The 21379-nt window shown below is 41.9% G+C and overlaps 1 protein-coding gene across 2 annotated transcripts in view; it reads right to left on the reverse strand.

Moving 5' to 3' along the window:
- The window catches only part of arhgap42b (Rho GTPase activating protein 42b), a 151104-nt gene that overhangs the window by 23977 nt on the left and 105748 nt on the right, over positions 1–21379 (reverse strand). For both annotated transcript variants that reach the window (XM_083773472.1, XM_083773471.1), the window contains 12 exons: positions 20614–20715; positions 20123–20233; positions 17987–18091; positions 15354–15483; positions 14649–14749; positions 12978–13087; positions 6886–6964; positions 6114–6153; positions 4637–4699; positions 3666–3740; positions 2135–2219; positions 1654–1712 (listed from right to left, as the gene is read on the reverse strand). In XM_083773472.1, coding sequence (XP_083629598.1) covers positions 1654–1712; positions 2135–2219; positions 3666–3740; positions 4637–4699; positions 6114–6153; positions 6886–6964; positions 12978–13087; positions 14649–14749; positions 15354–15483; positions 17987–18091; positions 20123–20233; positions 20614–20715 — 1060 coding nt within the window. The remainder of the gene's footprint in view (positions 1–1653; positions 1713–2134; positions 2220–3665; positions 3741–4636; positions 4700–6113; positions 6154–6885; positions 6965–12977; positions 13088–14648; positions 14750–15353; positions 15484–17986; positions 18092–20122; positions 20234–20613; positions 20716–21379) is intronic.

A 21379-nucleotide genomic window follows, 5' to 3' on the forward strand; every position in this document is an offset into this window, starting at 1 on the left:
AAGTACTTTTCATGCAGAATGTCCCAGTTCAAATGTTTTCAAATGTATCAGAATATTGTTTTTAAATAGCTGATATCATAAATGTGACACTGTAGTATGAAAAAGTAAGGCTTATCACATTAGATAATTGACACAGGGGTGAAAAATGTGTTCCAAAATCGTCGAAAACCCCATTATGCCCAAAACTGTTACTTTTCAGGATTCAAATACAGAAGTAGCAGAGTAGCAGTGTGACGTTGTAGTATGATCAAGTAGGGCGTCCATTCACGAAAAAACACAAACAGCTGAAACATGGAGATAATACGTTTCTGCCCGACAGATGGTCAGTCGACTGATGGTAAATGGCGCATTTATATAGCGCCTTTATTGAAGGCGCTTTACATAGATTGTGCATTACATTCACCCATTCATACACTGATGGTGGAGGAAACCATGCAAGGCACCAACCTGCACATCGGGAGCAATTAGGGGTTCATAGTCTTACTCAAGAACACTTCAACACTAACTCTGGGGGAGCCCACAGGGTTCAAACTAACTCTGGGGGAGCCCACAGGGTTCAAACTAACTCTGGGGGAGCCCACAGGGTTCAAACTAACTCTGGGGGAGCCCACAGGGTTATAACTAACTCTGGGGGAGCCCACAGGGTTCAAACTAACTCTGGGGGAGCCCACAGGGTTCAAACTAACTCTGGGGGAGCCCACAGGGTTCAAACTAACTCTGGGGGAGCCCACAGGGTTCAAACTAACTCTGGGGGAGCCCACAGGGTTCAAACTAACTCTGGGGGAGCCCACAGGGTTCAAACTAACTCTGGGGGAGCCCACAGGGTTCAAACTAACTCTGGGGGAGCCCACAGGGTTCAAACTAACTCTGGGGGAGCCCACAGGGTTCAAACTAACTCTGGGGGAGCTCACAGGGTTCAAACTAACTCTGGGGGAGCCCACAGGGTTCAAACTAACTCTGGGGGAGCCCACAGGGTTCAAACTAACTCTGGGGGAGCCCACAGGGATCCAACTGGGAACCTCGCAGTTCCCATCCGGCTGCTCTACCGGCCACTGTACCCCTGAGCAGTGGTGTAAAGTCACAAAGTACATTTACTTAGTATTGTACTTACCTGTAAGTAGTTTTGAGTTATATGTACTTTACTTTAGTAAAGTCACAAGTTACTTTGTAGATTTGTATTATTAATACTAAACATACATTAACCACTACCACTTCAGCCCTATATACAATTTGTCCATTTGAAAATAGCCAATCTACAAGCTCACAATGCGTCACTTTACATATATTTACAATCTTTACAAAGATTGTGCATTACATTCACCCAATCTATGTTGCGATGCGAAACATTGTGAGCTTGTAGATCTGCTATTTTCAAAACATTTTATACATTTGAAAACATGAAATGGGACATTCTGCATAATCCGTACTTTGTACTTTTCGTACTTTAAGTACATTTTGATGCTGATACTTTTGCTAATTTACTCAAGTCAATTTTGAATTCCGGACATTTACCTTTAACGGAGTAGTTCTATATAGCAGCATTAATACTTTTACTTAAGCGAGTACTTGTTCCACTACTGCCCCTGAACGTCTGCCGCCCTCCAGCGCCCTGATAGAAGAGGCTGCCATATATATAGGCCTTTCATAACTTACTAACAGCCATGATGAAATCCTTGTGCAGCTTGAACGTCATTAGAGGCTCTGAGAGACACCTGGTGGAGCACACAGAAGAAAAAGAAAAGAAGACGACCAACAAAGAAGCAAAACCTCAATTACATCTCCAGAGTTTTGACACGGCTGTTTTTTCTTCTGTTCAAGGAAAAGGCCCTCTCCTCTTTGTAAGTTGCCGGCAGTGCTGAATCCATGACTAACACAGTGGGCTTCAATGAGGCATTATACTGAAGGTAATGATGTGCCTAACAGACTCTCACACACACACACACACACACACACACACACACACACACACACACACACACACACACACACACACACACACACACACACACACACACACACACACACACACACACACACACACACACACACACACACACACACACACACACACACACACACACACACACACACACACACACACACACACACACACACACTATGGGGGCGAGCTGACCTTAGGTAATTCTTCAGGCCGCTGGTGATGGTCTTGTTGTCCCACGTCTCCGGATCCAGGTCGATGTCCACGGCCGCTTTGGTTGCTGTTGGAAACGAACGAGTGCACAGGGATCCACATCTTACAATTACACACAATTTTGGCATTTAGCAGATGCCCTTATCGAGAGCGACTTACAACAAGCTAGGTAATCACATGCATATAATGTAGGGTGAGGGATATGTGATGCATGTCAACAATAGCCCAACATCTCACGAGAAGAGGGAAGGAAGAGACACTCACTGGGACAGTTTCAACGGCAACTACAAGAACAGTGACACAGCAGGGAAGGCTCAAACAAACAAACAAACAAACAAACAAACTCGAAATGCACACAATTAAGGACGGACGCATGCACACTGCACAGACGAACAGTCTGGTGAGACGTAGGAGGACCCCTAGGCAGGGAGAAAACCATACTCCTAGAGACCTCTCAGTGCCTGCAATCCCCCAAGGACACACAATTAAGGCAGAGAGAGCCTCCTGTTGGCTCTGGCATAAGATAAGAGTACAATAGCTGGAAGCCTGGATGAGAGGGGCAGTGAATTGGCCAATCACAGCTGACCCCCCAACTGGAGTAAATGGTAAATGGTAAATGGTGCATTTATACAGCGCCTTTATCCAAGGCGCTTTACAGAGATTGTGCATTACATTCACCCATTCAAACACACATTCATACACATATGGCAGCGGAAACCATGCAAGGCACCAACTAGGACATCGGGAGCAATTAGGGGTTCAGTGTCTTGCTCAAGGACACTTCGACAGTAACTCTGGGGGAGCCCGGGTTCGAACTGGCAACCTTACGGTTACCATCCAGGCACTCTACCCCTGAGCCACCGCCGCCCCTGTGTTGCTGGAGTGTTGTGTGGTTACTGGTTAAGGGTTGAAAAACTATAAGACATGACCTCTCTTCCAGGCAAAGGGTTTATCCATTAGAAATGTATTATTATCACATCTTTGATGTATTTACAAACTGTAGAGACAGTGTTGTGCCTCAAACTATAGGGTCCTCACTCCTAGGTAAACCAACCTAGCATCTGTCTAAAAAAAAACACACGTGTCCATCGTTAGAAATCAGATTCCACACACATTTAAGAATGCGAATGAAGTCTGGTGATTAAAAATCAGTTTCCATGTGCTTTGTTGTTGAGTTTTCCTTTTCTTTTTGCCATTCAGACTTAATGTGTGTGCAATGTGTTTATGACTGTGCCACATGCGCACACGTATTACACTGTCCCGCCACAAGGAGGAGCTCTATCCACTACAGCTCCACTCTCTCTAAAACACAAGGTTAGGCTGTTGAATGAATTAGTTAATCAGCCCCTGACCATTCCAAAAATACATTTTAAGTACTATACATTTTAAAACAAACAAACAAATCTAAGAAATTCCATAAAAACAATACATATTAATAATTAATACGTAGTGAAAGTAGACGATCTACAAGCTCGCAATGCGGTGTGAAGAGACGCGTTGAGGTTATACTTACAAAAGACGGTGGCCATCAGCTTCTGCACCTTGGAGTTGACGCCTCCAATTCTGTACAGTCCCTTTGTGTTTAAACCTAAAAGTCAAAGATGTAAAGGACACTTTAATCTAGCTATTTTCAACCCCCAAAACCACTGTTACCCATGATATTCTCTGTACTGTCAGATCATCATACTCTCCACAGATTCCAAAATTTTGTTTTGTATTTCGGTGACTTCTTAATTAATATAGATGTACTATGCTTATTTGTATCAAGACCGAAAGGCATGACGCTCCTATGCAGATCGTAAAAAATATATCTGATTGTGGTTCAGTCTGCAAGTATGAATGCTTACGGATTGGTTGAAGGCTGATACATTTACACTATACTACTGTATATCCTATCATTTTCTAAGCTCCAAAGCTTAAATATTTATCTTTACAGCAAAGGGGACATGATGTTTCAAGGCTCACAGCTCTGCATCAGCCGTGAGGCTCGAAACGTCATGTCCACTTTGGTGTAAAGAATAAATATTTAAGCTTTGGAGCTCAGTCCAGTGTGCAGACCTTATTTTCTTTTCTATTATTTACCTCGGCCCAGCACCTGGTGTTTTAGTTGAATAGTGAATGTGCGTGCTGTTTCTTTCAGTGTTTCATACTTGCCACACAAACATATCAAAAATAGCAGATCTACAAGTATTAGATCTGCTATGTTTTGCTACTTTGGAATTGTCATGAAACGTAACAGTTTTGGACATATGAGGTTTCCACCCAACAGCAACAATATCATAGATATCTTGTCTCTGTTGGGTGGAGCATTCTAATTAAAAAACAGCAACATTTTGATGCTTTTTGTGACGCTGTAGCATGAGCCAGTAGGACGTTCATTTGCAAAAAGAAAAAAACACAACACAAGTTAGAATATGAAGATAAGAGGTTTCTGCCCAACAGCAATGCTATACTACTACATGTAGTGTAGCTTGCGTGGCTCACCTCTCATCTCCACCAGGTCAATGCATTTCCTCACAAAATTAAAGCCTGCTTCGTTAAGGAACGCTGCAAACAGGAGATGAGGAGAAAAGGGGGGGGGGGTAGAAATGTCAAGTACTGTATGTACTGCAAGTACTGTATGCCACACGCAACGCCACAGGAAATGGAATAACCCATTCTGACCTGAGATCAGATTCATACGAGGTTTCCGCCGGACACACACTGGTCTGATGAACCCATTCTGACCTGAGATCAGATTCTAAAAATGTCAGTCGTTCTTCGATTTTTTTCAAAAATAGCAGACCTACAAGCTCGTATCGCGCCACTCGGTGGCGCGATATGAGCTTGTAGATCTGCTATTTTTCAATAGCTAAAGCATAACATGATGCTGACACCAAAATGGGTGCCCGTTCAGAATGGGATAATATGCATCTCCCTCTGACTAATCCTACTCAGCAATTTGCTACTGCAAGCAGCATTACGTCAGCTGAGTGGGCACATCTTCAAACATTGCGGTGGGTAGCTACTGTACATGTACTGTACAGCTAAATCTACTCGACAAGGATACAGGAAGAGTGAGCACTAAGGAAGAGTGGGCAAGAGTGTAAAAATGTAAATATATGTTTTTTTTATAATATTTGTTTTATTTGGAAAGAGCAGTACATTACAGATAACATTTTCACATATGACACACGAGCAATTCCCAAGATTTTTTCTTTTTTTTTCCCACCGCTCTTCCCTCCCTCATCCCCCCTCCATGTGGCTCCAACTCCAATGTCTCTGTATAGTCCTTTTTCATATGACATCAAGTCCACACTTAAAGTAAATATATGTTTTAAGGGTAAAAGCTCTATTCTAATATAATAACTAAAATATTTGTAAAATGGTCGGAAGGAATGTAAAGTGTACATGATTAGAACATGCTTGAACAGTCGACGTTTAAGGCCTGATATTCCTACAACTGCTACAAATTGCTACAGCACCCTTATAGCCATTATTATTTAGGCTAAATGCCTAAATTGTAAATTATGGCAATAAAGATGAAGTTGACGGATACATTGATGTCAGATAATGATGTACCGTGCACATTCTAATCAGTAATCAATCATGTATACCTTACATTACATGAAGGTAAGCGATTTTCTTTGGTTAAAATAAGTGTTCTATATTATGATTAAAACTACATCAGTCTACCACGTCTCTACAGCTCTTTATTAAACAAACAGAAAATGCATTTTCTTCTACTCCACTACATCTCAGAGTGAAATACTGTACTTTTTACTTTACTACAATTAGGCCTATATGAAAACTTTAGTTAATAGTTATGATATTTGTAAATGGCCATTTTCAAAAGATTTTCATACATTTTGAAACTTGGAAATGGTACATTCTGCTTAATGACTTTGATGCCAATACGTTTGTACTTTTACTCAAGTCAATGTTGATATAAAATGAGGCCATGGAATGTGAAAAAACTTACTCTCTTCCTTCTTGCTCAGTATGGCTGGGAGGTTGTAAATCTGAAAAGAATAAGAATAAGGTTCACTGCCTATACATGATCGAGCTTTGTGGGAATACTGAAATCAGAGGAATGAGGCCCACTGTTCTTTTCAACAATAATACAGTAGGCTACATGTTAATCATTTCGTCCCCACGACTTGGGGTGTTTTTGCCGCTGTATATTTTGCACGTATGTGATATTTGTCCTCTGCACTTCAATGGGATTGCTAGTTAAGATAGTCAAAGGGGACAGTGCTCTCAATACCCTCATACCTGTCTAACCATAGACATAGAAAGTCAGACACCTCCTTTCCAGCATTATTTTATACTTTGGCTAATCAAAAATATCAGATAAAAGCTTTGTGAAAATCCCTGAATATATTATTATTTTAAAGTGAAAACTTTTACTCCAATCTTAGCTTTTGCTTGTCTGCGGTCAAATACATACTGTGTAATGTTGGGGGTCCTTGACATGAAATAGTTTGAGCACCACTGATATAGCAACATATATCTTTTAGGACTGAGAAGACATTTGTAGTATCGGCCTAAATGTCTTGCTCTCTTCTCAGAAAGATGTACCCTGGACCTATCCTGAAGACGCCCACAAGGGGGCGTCAGTGTCAAGTGATTCATTTCCTGGCAACTTTTGTCCTCCTCAAAACACCATTCTAAAGCTCTTCCAACAAGGAGCTGGCTGAAGATTAAGGAGAAGAGAGAGAGACAGAGAGACAGAGAGACAGACAGCTTCTTACCGGCTCTTTTCCATCCATGGCCTCCAGCCACAGTCTCCTGTTGGACTCTGACAGTGCCTGCAACGTGACGATGCCGTGCCTGGAAGGAGTTCAGAGAGAAGAGAGCAGGTCTGAGGCAGGGACCACAGCCTCAGGATGATACCGTCTACAGCAGTGCTTCCCAAAGTGGGGTCTGGGGACCCCCAGGGGTCCTTGGAGGGGTTCCAAGGTGTCACCAGCAAAAGTATCTAATATAGCGTCATAATCATTTAAACCACTTTATCCATATATAGGCTACTAGTATATTAATGGCACAAAATATTTTCAGATGGGAGTCCGCGGCCAAATATATACCGTAATCATTTGGGCGTCCTTGACTTGAAAAGGTTTGAGAATCACTGGTCTACAGTTAATTTTTATCCCACAATTCTGAAACCCATTTTTTCACCCACCGGGTGCCAATTGCCTAAGCTGTAATCCTGGGTGCTACTCTCCCTCTGCCAACCTGGGGAGAGCCCCGAACTGAGCTCATGCTTCTTTCAATGCATGAGGAATGAGCAGACCGCTTCTAATCACCTGGCAGGGGGGAGTTTCCCCGGTAGGGTGTAGCGTGTGGGAGGAACACATTATTCCAACCACTTCCTTTCCCCTCCATCAGGTGCCCCAGCTGACCAGGGGGAGGCAGTATAGAGCTACAAGCTAGATCAGCTATTATCACAATTAAAACCAGGAAAGCATCTATGTCATTGGCTATTCAAACATTTCAACATCTTGAAAGTGTGAGAACTACCGGTAGTGATTTAGAAGTCATATTTGGTAGGTAGAATCAGCCTCAGGTCTTAATGGGTTAAGTGGTTAATTCACAATTAACAGTTGGGAAGACATCAATGATCAAATTAATTTCGGTTCTCAGCTGATAAAACAAGTCTTAAACTCTGACCCAGACCACACCACTCCGCACTAAACTACTACACCACACCACGACGGCCTATATGGATGGCGAAGGAACTAAAATAGACGGTGTCAAAACGCTCCTGCTTCAAACTGTGCTCTCCTGTTGCCTCTGTGATTACACCCCCCCCACCTTCCAATTAAAACCCAGAAAATGAGGCATGCTGCCCTGCTTGATTACAGAGTGCTTCCTTCATTATGCGTCACGCCAACAACACACCCACAGAACCCACATCACCTCTCTAATCTACAGCATCACCAGTGTTGCATCCCGTCGCTAAGATAATACCATGCACGGATGGACTGTCTGTTGTCCCTGATAATGGCTTTGGAGTGTTATCTGAGGGGCTGATTATAAATCAGTGTTGCTGTTACTGTATATTGTCGCTGTCGGGTGGAAACCATGCATGTCCAAAGCCCGTCCCTTTGTTACAGTACTATAATATATCTTCACTACTTCTATTTTATTTTATTTTGTATATTATACAAAATAAAATAAAATACAATAGTGAAGATATAGTGACACACTAGTATGACTGAATAGTATTTCTGCTCGACATCAAATGATAGTGATGATTTCAAAAGTGTTTTCTGTTGAAATGCTAGCATAGCAGTAGTATTGATTAGCAGTAGGGCTGGTCAATTATTTTCGTTCGCATTCGGGGGAACGACACACATTTCCTGGTCTAGGAGTGGGAGTGAACTACAGTGCAGAGGGGCGTCGCTCGAAATATGGTGACGTCAGTTTTCTCTGCTGTTTTCTACCAGGGCGGAGGGGGGGGGGGGGGGGGGGGGGGGGGGGGCTCAGATCGGTGAACCAATATTATCCAGTGCATGAGAAATGCGCTACCCGCCCCTTTAGACCAGAAAGCACGCTGGCTGGGCCAGGCTAGGCAATTGTAAACAAACACACAATGTAAATTTACATTGCTATCAAGAATGTTGAGAAATAGAAAATGCAGTAACTGAAAACATATTCTATTGTATCAACACCCAATTTATTTCACCCCTGTTCTCCTGCTTTAGTGGGACAATTAACACCCAATTGTCGAGAATTTGCAAGCCTGTAGATCAGCTTTCTAGCTGATCAACATATGTACTGTATGTTTGTATCGATCAGAATTGAGGCAAAACCAATAGTGATATTGATTGAAATTGAAGTCATATCAACCTCTTGTCACATCACCCAGCGGTATACTACTCTAGATTCAGCTCTGAAGTGCTTGCTGTTCAAATATAGTTACTGTAGCAGAGAGCGAGGCGCGTGGAACGCTATGCGTGTTGCTTTTTAAAGAGCAGGGAGGACAGTGGTGTCGGTGGATGGTTTTCTGGCCCCGTTCCAGGGTCTACAGGAGGAGGAGGGCCGGCCGGCCACCGCTTAAAAAATAAAAAAAATAATGAGGATGAATGGATGAGCTAAGAAGCTGACTGGAAGCCTTGGTCCCACAATGTCCTTGCGGTTTAGAACAAGCACCTTGGGGCATCAGCGGGAAGATAAATGACTTTCACACTGCAAGGTAAAAGAAAAACCGGAGTCAATGTCCGTGCTCAGCAGAAGAGTTCAACTGGGGTGTGGGTTGTGGCAGTGGTGTGGGAGGGTGGGGTCTAGGGGTGAGAGGCCCTACCACCCTCGCAGGTTCAGAAATCAAGAGAAAAAGAAGGCACTGCAAAGTGCGAATCCGCTACTGTGCCTCCTAAGCATCCCAGCAGCAATGTGCAGGTGCCGCGGCCTCATAAATTATACATCGTGATCAATTCAGCCCATTTCCTCTTTCCCGGGTGTTGGTGGTGGAGTCTTGATTTGCAAGGCTTTCAATTTGCACATCAATCTTTGGCAGAACGGACTCGGCAATCAATTATTAATGTCCCCCCCCCCCCCCCCCCCCACACCAATATGCCTCCAGCCCGGCTCGCCCAAAATCAGTCAAATGCCTCAGTCAGTGGTAAATTGATCTTATTATTCAATTGTCCCCCCCCACCAAAAAAAATCAATGATTTCATTTGAGAGACTGTGGAAGTGGGAATGTTATTAGAAGAGTACTGTGTGGACATGTTGGCCTGCATTGACTGAGGCATACGTGTCATTTCAGGGAAAATTTATTTGTAATTTCCTTTTTTTAAAGAATACACATTAAAATGTTTGAAAATGCTCGCCTGTGATGACATTGGGTCATCATAGGCAACACCAGATTGAATGCATGGCTGTAGACAAGAAAACTTTGCAGATGGACGGACATGGATTGAGATTTGATCTAAAATCTGATTAATCAGTAAAACGTTCAATTAAATTATGCATAAAATAACAGAATTTGAGATAAAATCCCGGTATACCTTGTTGAGCGGCTCTGTACTAGTGGCCTTTTTCTCTAGATTAAATAGCTTGTCGATCGGCTATTTTCTGCTAAATGTTTTCCGCAGAATACGGATGATGTGGTTTAAGGGATTAAATGTGAATGGTTCATTACAGTACCGTTCCCTGGGATCCCCCGAAATGACGGCTCTGGAATGAGGGTTGTCTGATTTGGTGAGGGTGTTAAAAAAGAACAACTACTAGTGGATGTAGAATGATTAGGAAGGAAAGCACACATGCGGTGGCGGGACATGCAGGCGCTGGGAACGTTCACATACCGGACTTTACAGAAAAACTGAAGTGGTCTGAAAAGTGTTCCACGACAGATGTCGTTTCTAAGCAAAAGGAGAGACCAAAATTAGGGATGCACCGATATATCTGCCAGATACCGTTATCGACAATATCGACCTAAATAAATAAAATGCAAATATCGGTATCAAACCAATAAATAATATTTGTTTGCATGTGCAGCTTTCAAAGGGGCAACAAGTTGGAAATAGAAAAACTACATTTACATTGTTTGAAGTATGTGCATCAATAGGTCTAATGCTGCGTTCACACTGGCAGATACACGAGATACAAAGCTAAGCTACACAGCCTATTTTGTAGCTGAAGTTGAAACCAGCTGAACTTTATTTGCAGCTTTGTATCTTCATATCGCTGGCTTGGAAATTAAAAGGTAGCCTGTAATCTCTGTAGCTGCCAGTATGAACGCAGCATAATACAATAAGTAAGGTAATAAGAATTAGAAATTAGAATTCTACAATGTGCACCCAGAATCACAGTAACTGTGTTGTTTCCTACAGGAGACTTTGTGATGCATTATGTATCAATCAGATATAGGCCAAAACTTATCGTGCATCCCTAACAAAAATGGTTTTCACAAAGAAAACAAAAAAACAACAACCTGCCTGTTTGGAGGAATGGCACAGACAACAAAACAAGGGGGGGGGAGGGGGGGGGGGGTATATTGGGTAGAGCGAGTAAACATGTGTGGAAAACACAAAGAGCTGAAAACACAAAAGGAACGCATATTCAGATGAACGATGAAAGCTTATTGTTCCGATTCAACAAGTATACTTTTGGGGGCTGTTAAATCTGAAAAAATAAAAATGGCTCTGCTGTGTTCAAACGCAGTCTATTCTCAAACTAATTAGAGATAATTACACTATGAACAAAAGGAGAACAAAAGAAAGGCAGGAGAGTGTCTTATAGAAAAACTGCGTTCAAAGACTTCAAAGAGCCAATAAGCATACCGTCTCTGTTGGGTGGAAACCTCATGTCCAAAACTGTTACTTTTCAGGATAAAAAAAAAGATCGACAAGCAAAACAGACACGTTAAAGTTCAAATATGGAGATGAGGTTTCTACATGATAGTGACATTCTTTGCTTGTGTGTACTATATGTCACTGTTGCTTTTCAGTTTTCACCGCAACAAAATAAAATAAGATTCAGTCACTATCTACTATTATCTAGTTGCAGAGAAACCTGCATCACAGATTTGCTGACAAGCTTTTTGTGTAGAGTGTGTTTCAACTCACACATAATGGCACTTTTTATTTTCAACTTGGCATTTGTTTAGATTTATCTTGTGTTCATATTCAATGTTCAGATTTTTTCTTTTTGTATTGCTATTTTTATTTGCTAATTTGTATATATTTTGTCTTGTATTGACCTGCTTTTTAGTTTTTCGGCATTTCGCTGCTTGTTATTTGTTTTATGTGAAGCACTTTTTTTAATATTTTTTTATCCCACGATTTTGTGTCAATCATCTAATGTGATCCTGGGCTCTACACACCCTCCACCAACCTAGTCCCCATATATTCATGCCTGAGTGTCCAAGTTGCTCCTTTACACCTGACAGGGGGGAGTTTCCCTGGTTGGACGTAGCGCGTGGAAGGAACACGTTATTCCAACCAGTTCCTTTCCCCTCCATCAGGCACCCCGGCTGGCCAGGGGATGTGAAGCACTTTGGGTTGCATTTTATGTATGAAAGGTGGTATATAAATAAAGTTTATTATTATTATTATAGAACTAGCGTAAGGCCTGCCTACTTTTTTCTAAAAGGGCCAGCATCTATTTATTTTATTTGTAACACACATTACCAATAGAATTGAGTAAAAAAAGGCTAGGGCGGAATTCTCCTTTAACTTAAGAGCTGTATGTATGTGTGGCCAATGCTGTTTGGCCACTCAAAATAGCGAAACAGCATTGACCACACCTCCAGGTCTTAAGTTAAGTCATAAGACCTGGACACGCAAAATAAGGAACTGAAACTGTTTGTCATCCTAGAGTGCTCTATGTTAGCATTTCCCCCTCTGCCAGATACAGTATCTCTGCTAGCATGACCAATTATTTACAAAAACTGTTTATATATTCTCTGTTCTGTTTATATATTCTCTAAGTTGACGTATCTGGTAGAGCAGATCACATATGCAATGTCTTAAAAATCCACTACGTTTAATGATAGTATTTATTTCTGCTCTATTTCTGCTCTGTTCATCATTCAGAACACGTAACACAACATAACAGATGATAATACAAACAAACTAATCTTTGCAACGGATGGTTTGATATACACAGTCAGTCTGTGGGAGGAATGACTCAGAAAAACGGCAATAGATCAGATCAGTTCAGTCAAACTCTGTGCCAAAAATGCTCTTTCAAATGAATTCATATTGTGTTTTCATTCACTTCAAAGTTCACTCTGGTTGAATTTACGTTCCCATTTCACGTTTTTTTTATGTTTTCAGTCCATATAAGTGACAATAACAAGAAGACAATGACAGGGTACATTTGAGTAGACACAGACCTTTCTATGACTTCTATATCAAAGCAGAAGCGCTTGTCAATGGAGTCTGTTTTCCTCCGAATGCACGACTTCAGCTTGAACATCTCGGCAGGGCTCATGACCAGACCGTTCTAAAAATACACACAGACACAAAGCAACACACACACGTGGAGGTGAAGACATTATTTCAGGATCCTACTCTAAAACTCAACATTTGACAGCTAGTGTTTACACCAGCTGCTTCTGTTTTCTTTTCGAGGACCTTCATAACTGTGTAGAAATGGAAACAAATGGACCCATGAGGGTGCATTTGGTTCACCTTTCAGTCTTTGCTTAACCCATTGATGCCTGAGGCCGAATCTGGGAACGCCTTCTAGGGCCTGACCTAAGGTTTCTGAAAACCTTCAAATTCTGATGTTTTTTTTTTAAATAGTTATGTTGCTAAATGTATAGCAATAGCTGATGAGACACAGAGAGCGCGCCGGCATCAAGGGTAGAACAACGTATACGTTGCACCAGGCGTCAATGGGTTGATAAATTCCATTAGAACACAGTGTTCAATGTTTTGATGCTAGACCCTCTTCCCTCTGTTGCAGGTTATTCTTGTTACTGTCTGCTGAAGGCCAGAATCTCTTCATTAATGTGAACTTTTAATTTATCTTATCTTGTCAGTATGGAAACTAAAAGCAAATACAGTGCATGGGGGAAGTGGCAAGTTGTGTTAATTTAAAGGTAAAATGATGCCGATATAAATGGCATAAGTATTGGAAATACTCAAGTAAAGTAAAAAAATCACACCTGTGTGAACCGAGTGGTGCAACTCCCCTCTCTCCCTCTCTCTCTCTCTCTCTGCTGAACCTAGACAGTCAGTAGTTGGATTTGCGTCCAGCAGGTGGCAGCCATGTCACATACTTCTCTCTTTCCAATTTCACGCATGCGCACACCACTCGTGCTTATGACGGTTGACGGATACATGATACACACGGATATTCCTGATTGTAGGAGTGGTTGCACCACTCAAAAATAAAAGACCTCGAAATTGTACTTCAGTAAAGTACAGTTAAGTAAATGTACTTAGTTACTTCCCACCACTGCCATTACTGAACTGTCAATAGCAATGAGTAACGTCATGCATTTGTTCTTTATGCATCATACAAATTGTATAAATCTTCTCCTCTGGGAGTTGTTGGCACAAAACATTTTAGAAGGGGGTTCCATGGACAACATATCAATTTGGGGGTCCTTCCTTGGCATGAAAAGGTTTGCGAAGCACTGAAATAGCCAACCCCCTGAAGCAATGGTTTTCAACTCTTTTCATATCACGGCCCATTAATTATTCTGCATTTGAGCCACGAACCACCATTTTGATGAGATTTAGCCTCTCAGACCCAAAACCTTTTAGATTTTGTTGTCGTTGGAATAAGATTTTGTCCACAATTCCATGCTGTATAGATGTTGCTACCATAGGAGTGATAACAGGCAAACATTGTAGACTTCTTGTAAATTAAATAATGAAGATGTTTGACGATTATTAAACCAGATAATTAAACCAGAAGATAATTAAACCAGATGGACCCATACGGGTCCATCTGGTTTCATTTTACGCTCTCAAGAGTTAAAGATCTAAGAAGGGTCCATTTGGTTACCAACTCTCCATCGCTGGTTGAAAACCACTGCCCGGTTGTACGGCACCTGTTTGGTGGAGGACTTGTTGTCAGTGTTGCTCATGGTGAAGGTCTTGGTGTCCTTCTCGTAAGTGCAGTAGTGACGTGTCCACGCGCATCCCAGAGGACCTGCACAACACACCAGCGGAGGGAGAGGTATTTACTTAAGTAAAAAATACCTTCATGTAGAAATACACAGTTACACAAGTAAAAGGCCTCCACATTCAAAATTTTACTTGAGTAAAAGTACAAGTAGCGTACAGCATAATAGTTACTCTAATACACATAGATATACACATAGAGTAAGTGGGTAATGTGTATTTCATCTAAACTAATAAATGAAAAAATCTCAGTATGAAGAAATGTCTGTGTGTATGTCCTAGCCCCCCTGCTCTCCCCCTCACTTGCACAGTCCATCGGGGTGCGCACGCTTTTCCGACATCCCAATAATCCAACAGGCAATAGTCCGACAAATAAGTCGGACCATTGTCCCAAATTCCGGATTCTTTCTCCAATGGTCCGACATGTCATTACCCAGACAAAAATTCTAGCAATAGTCCGAAAACCATAGGTTAGACGGGACAATAGTCCGACATGGGAAACAGTATAGGCTACTATCATGTCAGAAAATCGTGAGAGAGAGAAAGCGTGCCGCTGTTGAGCGTGTGTGTGTGTGTGTGTGTGTGTGAGAAGGGGCAGGGACAGGGCTCTGGACTGTCAGGAAGACCCTCACGTTTCTCCTGGACATAGAGGAAGCCCTCCATGGACCAGCGGCCTGGAGGTTTATAGTCCTGGTCCGCAGATCTGATCCTCTGCATCAGCTTCTCCACCTCCTGCTTGGTGCTGACAAAGTTGTTCCTCGTCTACATGATAAAACACACAAACACCCTGGAATCACCCCCGACCCACAACCATGAGCCAGACCTGGAATCAGCCCCAACCCACAACCATGAGCCAGACCTGGAATCAGCCCCGACCCACAACCATGAGCCAGACCTGGAATCAGCCCCGACCCACAACCATGAGCCAGTCCTGGAATCAGCCCCGACCCACAACCATGAGCCAGACCTGGAATCAGCCCTGACCCACAACCATGAGCCAGACCTGGAATCAGCCCTGACCCACAACCATGAGCCAGACCTGGAATCAGCCCCGACCCACAACCATGAGCCAGACCTGGAATCAGCCCCGACCCACAACCATGAGCCAGACCTGGAATCAGCCCCGACCCACAACCATGAGCCAGACCTGGAATCAGCCCCGACCCACAACCATGAGCCAATCCTGGAACTTTGGTTTGACGCAAAGAAAAATAAACATTGCATAGTAGTCTATTGGTGAAAAAAAAGTGAATTTCCACAACTTGAAAATAGCTGATCTGCAAGCTCACAGAATTGAAGAGGTATATTGGTAAAGAAAGAAAAGCAGGTGTGCTTCCTCTGGATAAGGCAGTGGGTGCTCAGCTATAAATACAACGTAACTATAATAAACCAAACCACCAAGGTGGAAAAAGCACCACTCCAAAATACAAGATGCAAGACTGGCTTAGTTGCAATTTAAATGTAGTTTTTATTGGGGTTTTTTTAACACACGTTTCAGCAACAGCCTCCCTCAGAGCAGAAGAGGTATATACGTGGTCTGATGTCTCAGTATTGATCAAAAATGGGGAGAGAAATCAAACAAACAATAAAAAAAAAAGTGGGGATGTGTCCCTGCAGGCTTGCGAGTGGCAAGGTTGCAGTGATAGGAGGCGAGGCAGTTTTACTGTGGGCTACGAACTGGGCTTTTTGACAAGAGCAGCCATTAAATAGCCTGCAACTCAACACGTCTGGAGGAATATTGATCTCATGTGCTGCTGCGGCACACATTCTCATTTGCTCTCTCTCCCCGCGATCCATTTGTAAATACAGTTGCTTGTTGTACTGGAATGATATTCCAGGAGGGGGATCTGATTACACATGCTCTACATCTCGTACAAAAATAATAGCCGATCTACTAGCACACATGTTGTGACGATGTGAGCTTGTAGATCGGCTATTTTCACTATTTTAAAAACTTTCTGAAAGATTAGATTAAAATATATATGTTATTATTTTTACAATATAATGAATATAATGACACAAAATAGGGATGCTATGTTGAAAGTGGATGAAACCAAGGTATGATTTGGTGGGTTACATTATGTTATGTATGTTAATTTAGTTAAAGTCAAAGTCGTACGATTAGTCACACACGTTACCGCAGTGAAATTTGTTCTCCGCATTTGACCCATCTGGTGCGCCGTGCTTGGGAATCATTAGTTGATTTGACCCCCAATCCAACCCTTGATGCTGAGTGCCAAGCAGGGAGGCATTGGGTCCCATTTTGACAGTCTTTGGCATGACCCGGCCGGGGATCGAACCCCCGAACTCCCAGTTTCAGGTAGCACACTCTAACCACTAGGGATGCCACAAAGTGACCATTTGCCCAATCGAATAATCTACAGCTCTGGCGGCGATTAATAATCGATTAATCAACCCCCCCCCCCCCCCCCCCCCATGATATTTTATCAATATCAGATAAAACTTTTAAGATTTTATATTATGCACATGCCATGGTCACATAACCATTATATGTTGAGTGCATGCTTTGATGGTTACAGTTTTATAATCAGTTTTGATGAGTAAACCTTTGTGGAGATCTTCTCAGTGCCATTCAGGATGGAAAATGAAATCCATTTGGATTTGGGGAGAAGTAGTTTCATAAGGGGCTGGTATGAAGTACTTGATATAAAGATGTTCAGTTCACTAGTCTACACTCTACTCTACACCTGCCATCATTTCATATGATTGTCTGTCTGGCAGGCACTTAACAAGCGATCGTTAACTGTGTCTGTTAGAGAGAGGGGCAGAGAAGAGTGGCTTTGCTCAACTTGATTTATACTTATATTCTCCACTCTGATGAAGGTACATGTTCGATATATCATGCAGCCTTACTTATTAGCCAATATTATGTCTATAAAAAAATAATATATATATATATATATATATATATATATATATATATAAAAATGATTTTCGATTATGAAATATTAAAATCGATTTCGGAGACTGCAACTATTAATCGGAAAATTGATTATTCGGTGGCATCCCTACTAACCACAAGGCCACTGTCTGGCTCATAGCCCTCGTGGTAGAAGGTGAACAGATTTATAATTCTTCCATTCTTTTTTAGATTTATTTTCTCAAATTCAAGAAGAAGAAGAGCCAAAATAGCCAATCTAGTACGATATTTTCACTAGTTTGGTTCCTGGGGAGGAGATATCACGTTTCTCTCTTGGGCCTGGAGCTATAACAGGTTTGGGAAGCAGTGCTTTATGTGACTTACGTTCTGCAGGTTGAACTGCAGCTGCTGCTTGTAGGGTTCAAACTCCTGGGCCAGCTCATAGCCCTCGTGGTAGAAGGTGAACAGACCCTGCAGAAAGGCCAGCAGCTGTGAATGAAGGGAACACACATTTACACACTGGAGATGGAACAACACCAAAAGCAACTGTCGTCATGAGGTCATTTTGACCTTAGATTTTGAAGTTTATTATCTTTGCCCATGAAGCGTTCAGAAGGTTTCCCTTCCATGACCATCATCATCCATCACCATTCCATCATCTCACAGTTTTTTGACATCTGAAACATTTTCTAAATATGAATTTAAGCACATGCTACTTGTGTCTCATTTGACTTCAGTCATGCTAGTGTTAAGCAGTCACTTTCAACCTTTTTCATAAAGGCCCGTTCTTTAGTCAGCATTCGAGCCACGGACCACCGGTTGATGACATCTAGCCACTCAGACCCAAAACGTAGAATAGTGTGTATAGATTTTGTCCACAATTCCATGCAGTATTGATGTTGGTACCATACAACCATAGGACAGGCAAACATTGATCAAAATAACAATTCTTCTACATTCTCTAATTGTGTAGACTTCTTTGTAAATTAAGTAATGCAGGTGTTTGAACAATTAATTCAATTTAACTGTTGAGAGCATAATTAACCAAATGGACCCAAAAGGGGTTTCATTTTACGCTCTCAAGAGTTAACGATTTACAGTATAAGGGTCCATTTGGTTACCAACTCTCCATTTAGCTGTATTCGTATAAATGGATAAAGTGGTTAGAAGAAGTGGCACCACAACCATAACAAAGTCAACTAAATAAAAGCTTTTTTCGTGTGCATCATGTGTGTGGGGTAAATGGGTAAATAATGAATATTGATTGATCAAATATTCTGTGTAACACACTTTGTTTGTTCCGTGTAACAAATAAAGAATGTCCATTTATCTCCATGTATCTGGAAGACCAGAGTGTCGGTCAGTCAAATCTACATGCTCATCGGGGTGGGGGGGACTTGGCTTCCTACTCATGTTCTTAGACACTGTACAGGGCTGTATTTTGCGTGTCTTAAGTACCAGGTCTTATTACCTAACTTGAGTAAACTAAAGACCTGGAGGCGTGATCAATGCTCTTTGGCCACTCAGAATAGCCAAATGCCAATGGCATTGATCACGCCTCCAGGTCTTTAGTTTACTCAAGTTAGGGAATAAGACCTGGTACTTAAGACACGCAAAATACAGCCCTGAATACCTGAGAGGTTAATGCTTCCTGTTAACTCATTTACTAAACACGTTAGCATTGACTACACCCTCTCCATAACTGCACGCACATTTAGCATGTTAATGTTTGTCTGTGCATGCATGCGTCACTAGGACCAATTGTCCCAAGTATAGAAGAATTTGAGAAATAGACCATGTGAGGAGAGGACCATGTTTGTTTTATGGTAACAATAAGAATGTAGAGTAAGCCCCTTGAATTTTCACGCCTCCACGGGCCACACAGTGGGGCACGGAAATTTGGCTGTATACACCGGCCATAGCCGCTGTGGTTCGTGTACACAAAAACCTATAAATGTAAGTAATAATAAGTCGAATTTTAGGTTTGCAATTAGTAAAAGGTTGAAAAGGTTGAAAATAGATAGATATTTGGAGGTTAGGTTTTTCCCTATTTTAATTAAAAAAATGGCATTCATAAAATTTGGCTTCCAAAAATATTGATGTCCTGAAATTCAAACGTTTGTGCGCACTGTAACGTAATTGTACCACTTTCTGATTCAGCGGTATGAACTATTGATTGTACTGAGTAGAGATGAAGAAGATACACAGATCTGTCTCTAGAGTAGACTAATGGGAATTCGTGGGGAGGAGTGTGTGTGTGGGGGACGACGACGTAAGGTGTCCACTTAACTAGACACTTTACACCAATGGTTCACACACACACACACACACACACACACACACACACACACACACACACACACACACACACACACACACACACACACACACACACACACACACACACACACACACACACACACACACACACACACACAGGATTAATGTTCGACCAGTACACGTCAGCTTTGAAGTGAAGCAGAAGGGGAAAAAAAGGCAACCAAAGAAAATGCCATTTACCGGCTCCACAAACTCAAACTTCTTCTTCTCTTGAACCTCCTGTATTTTGAATACATACTCCAGCGAGGCATCGTAGAAGAGCTGCCTCTCTTTATCGATCTGCGCGTCGGCCTGGAGAATAGAGCAAACACAGCCATTGTGAGCACAGTGACACATGCTGAGGTCAGGGAGGGCAGCGGGGGGAGGGGAGGGGAGGGGGCACAGTGGAGTTTGTGTGTGGACAGACGTGGTTAATGCTTACACACCGTTACCTAGATACCTCTCTCTCTCTCTCTCTCTCTCTCTCTCTCTGCTCAGAGAGACACAGAGCGAAGAAGGTCAGCCCACAACCGAGTGGGCCGAGTACAGTTCTGTTTTTTACTAGGATTTCATGCTCTAGGGCAGTGGTATGTCTCAAACTTTAATCGTCAATAACATTTCTGCCTCCTCGCCAAAATATATTAATACATTTCAGTATATTAATATATTTATTATTTATATATACTACTTACATCTTGGAGAAATGAGTCTTTCTTTTTCGCTGACAGGTTCAGATGTCTCTCCAGTGTTGAGTAGTATTTTTCAGTCTCCTTATCAAATTTCTTCTTCCCCTCCTAAAGAGATCCACAAAAAGTAAAGAACAAAGAAGTGGCCATCACCAGGGGTCCAAATGATCCTTTAACCTTCATAATTCCAAAATACATTTCTGATCTTGTGCAGTATCACGAGCCAACCCGATCGCTCAGGTCATCTGGGAAAGGTCTGCTTTGTGTCCCTAAAACCAAAACTAAACGTGAAGAAGCAGCATTTAGTTTTTCTTTTTATGCGCCACATCTGGAACAAACTCCAAGAGCAGGTCTGCTGCCACTCCTATTTCTTTTACCCATTTAGACCTGAGGCCGATTCTAAAAACACCTCTAAATCCTGAAGTTTTCTGGAACGTTCCCGGCTTGAAAGGTATAACAATGTATACTATACAGGTAGGTATACTGTATGTGTAACGGTTCTAAATGGGTTATATGACAGCTTACTATCTTTATTTTATTGTATACTAATGTCATCTTATAAAGCACATTTAATTGCCTTATTGTTGAAATGAGCTGCACAGATACACCCTCAACACTTGCCTTGCCTTTATGAGTGTGTAACTGACATGTGTACCAATGGAACCAAGTGGACACGTAAGTGTCCATTTGGTTCCATTTGTACACTATCAGAGTTATCATTAGCAATTAACAATTTAACACTAATTATCACTGACCACAGCATCACACTGCA

The sequence above is a fragment of the Protomyctophum parallelum genome (assembly GCF_964188405.1).
Source record: "Protomyctophum parallelum genome assembly, chromosome: 9".
Classification (NCBI taxonomy): Eukaryota; Metazoa; Chordata; class Actinopteri; order Myctophiformes; family Myctophidae; genus Protomyctophum; species Protomyctophum parallelum.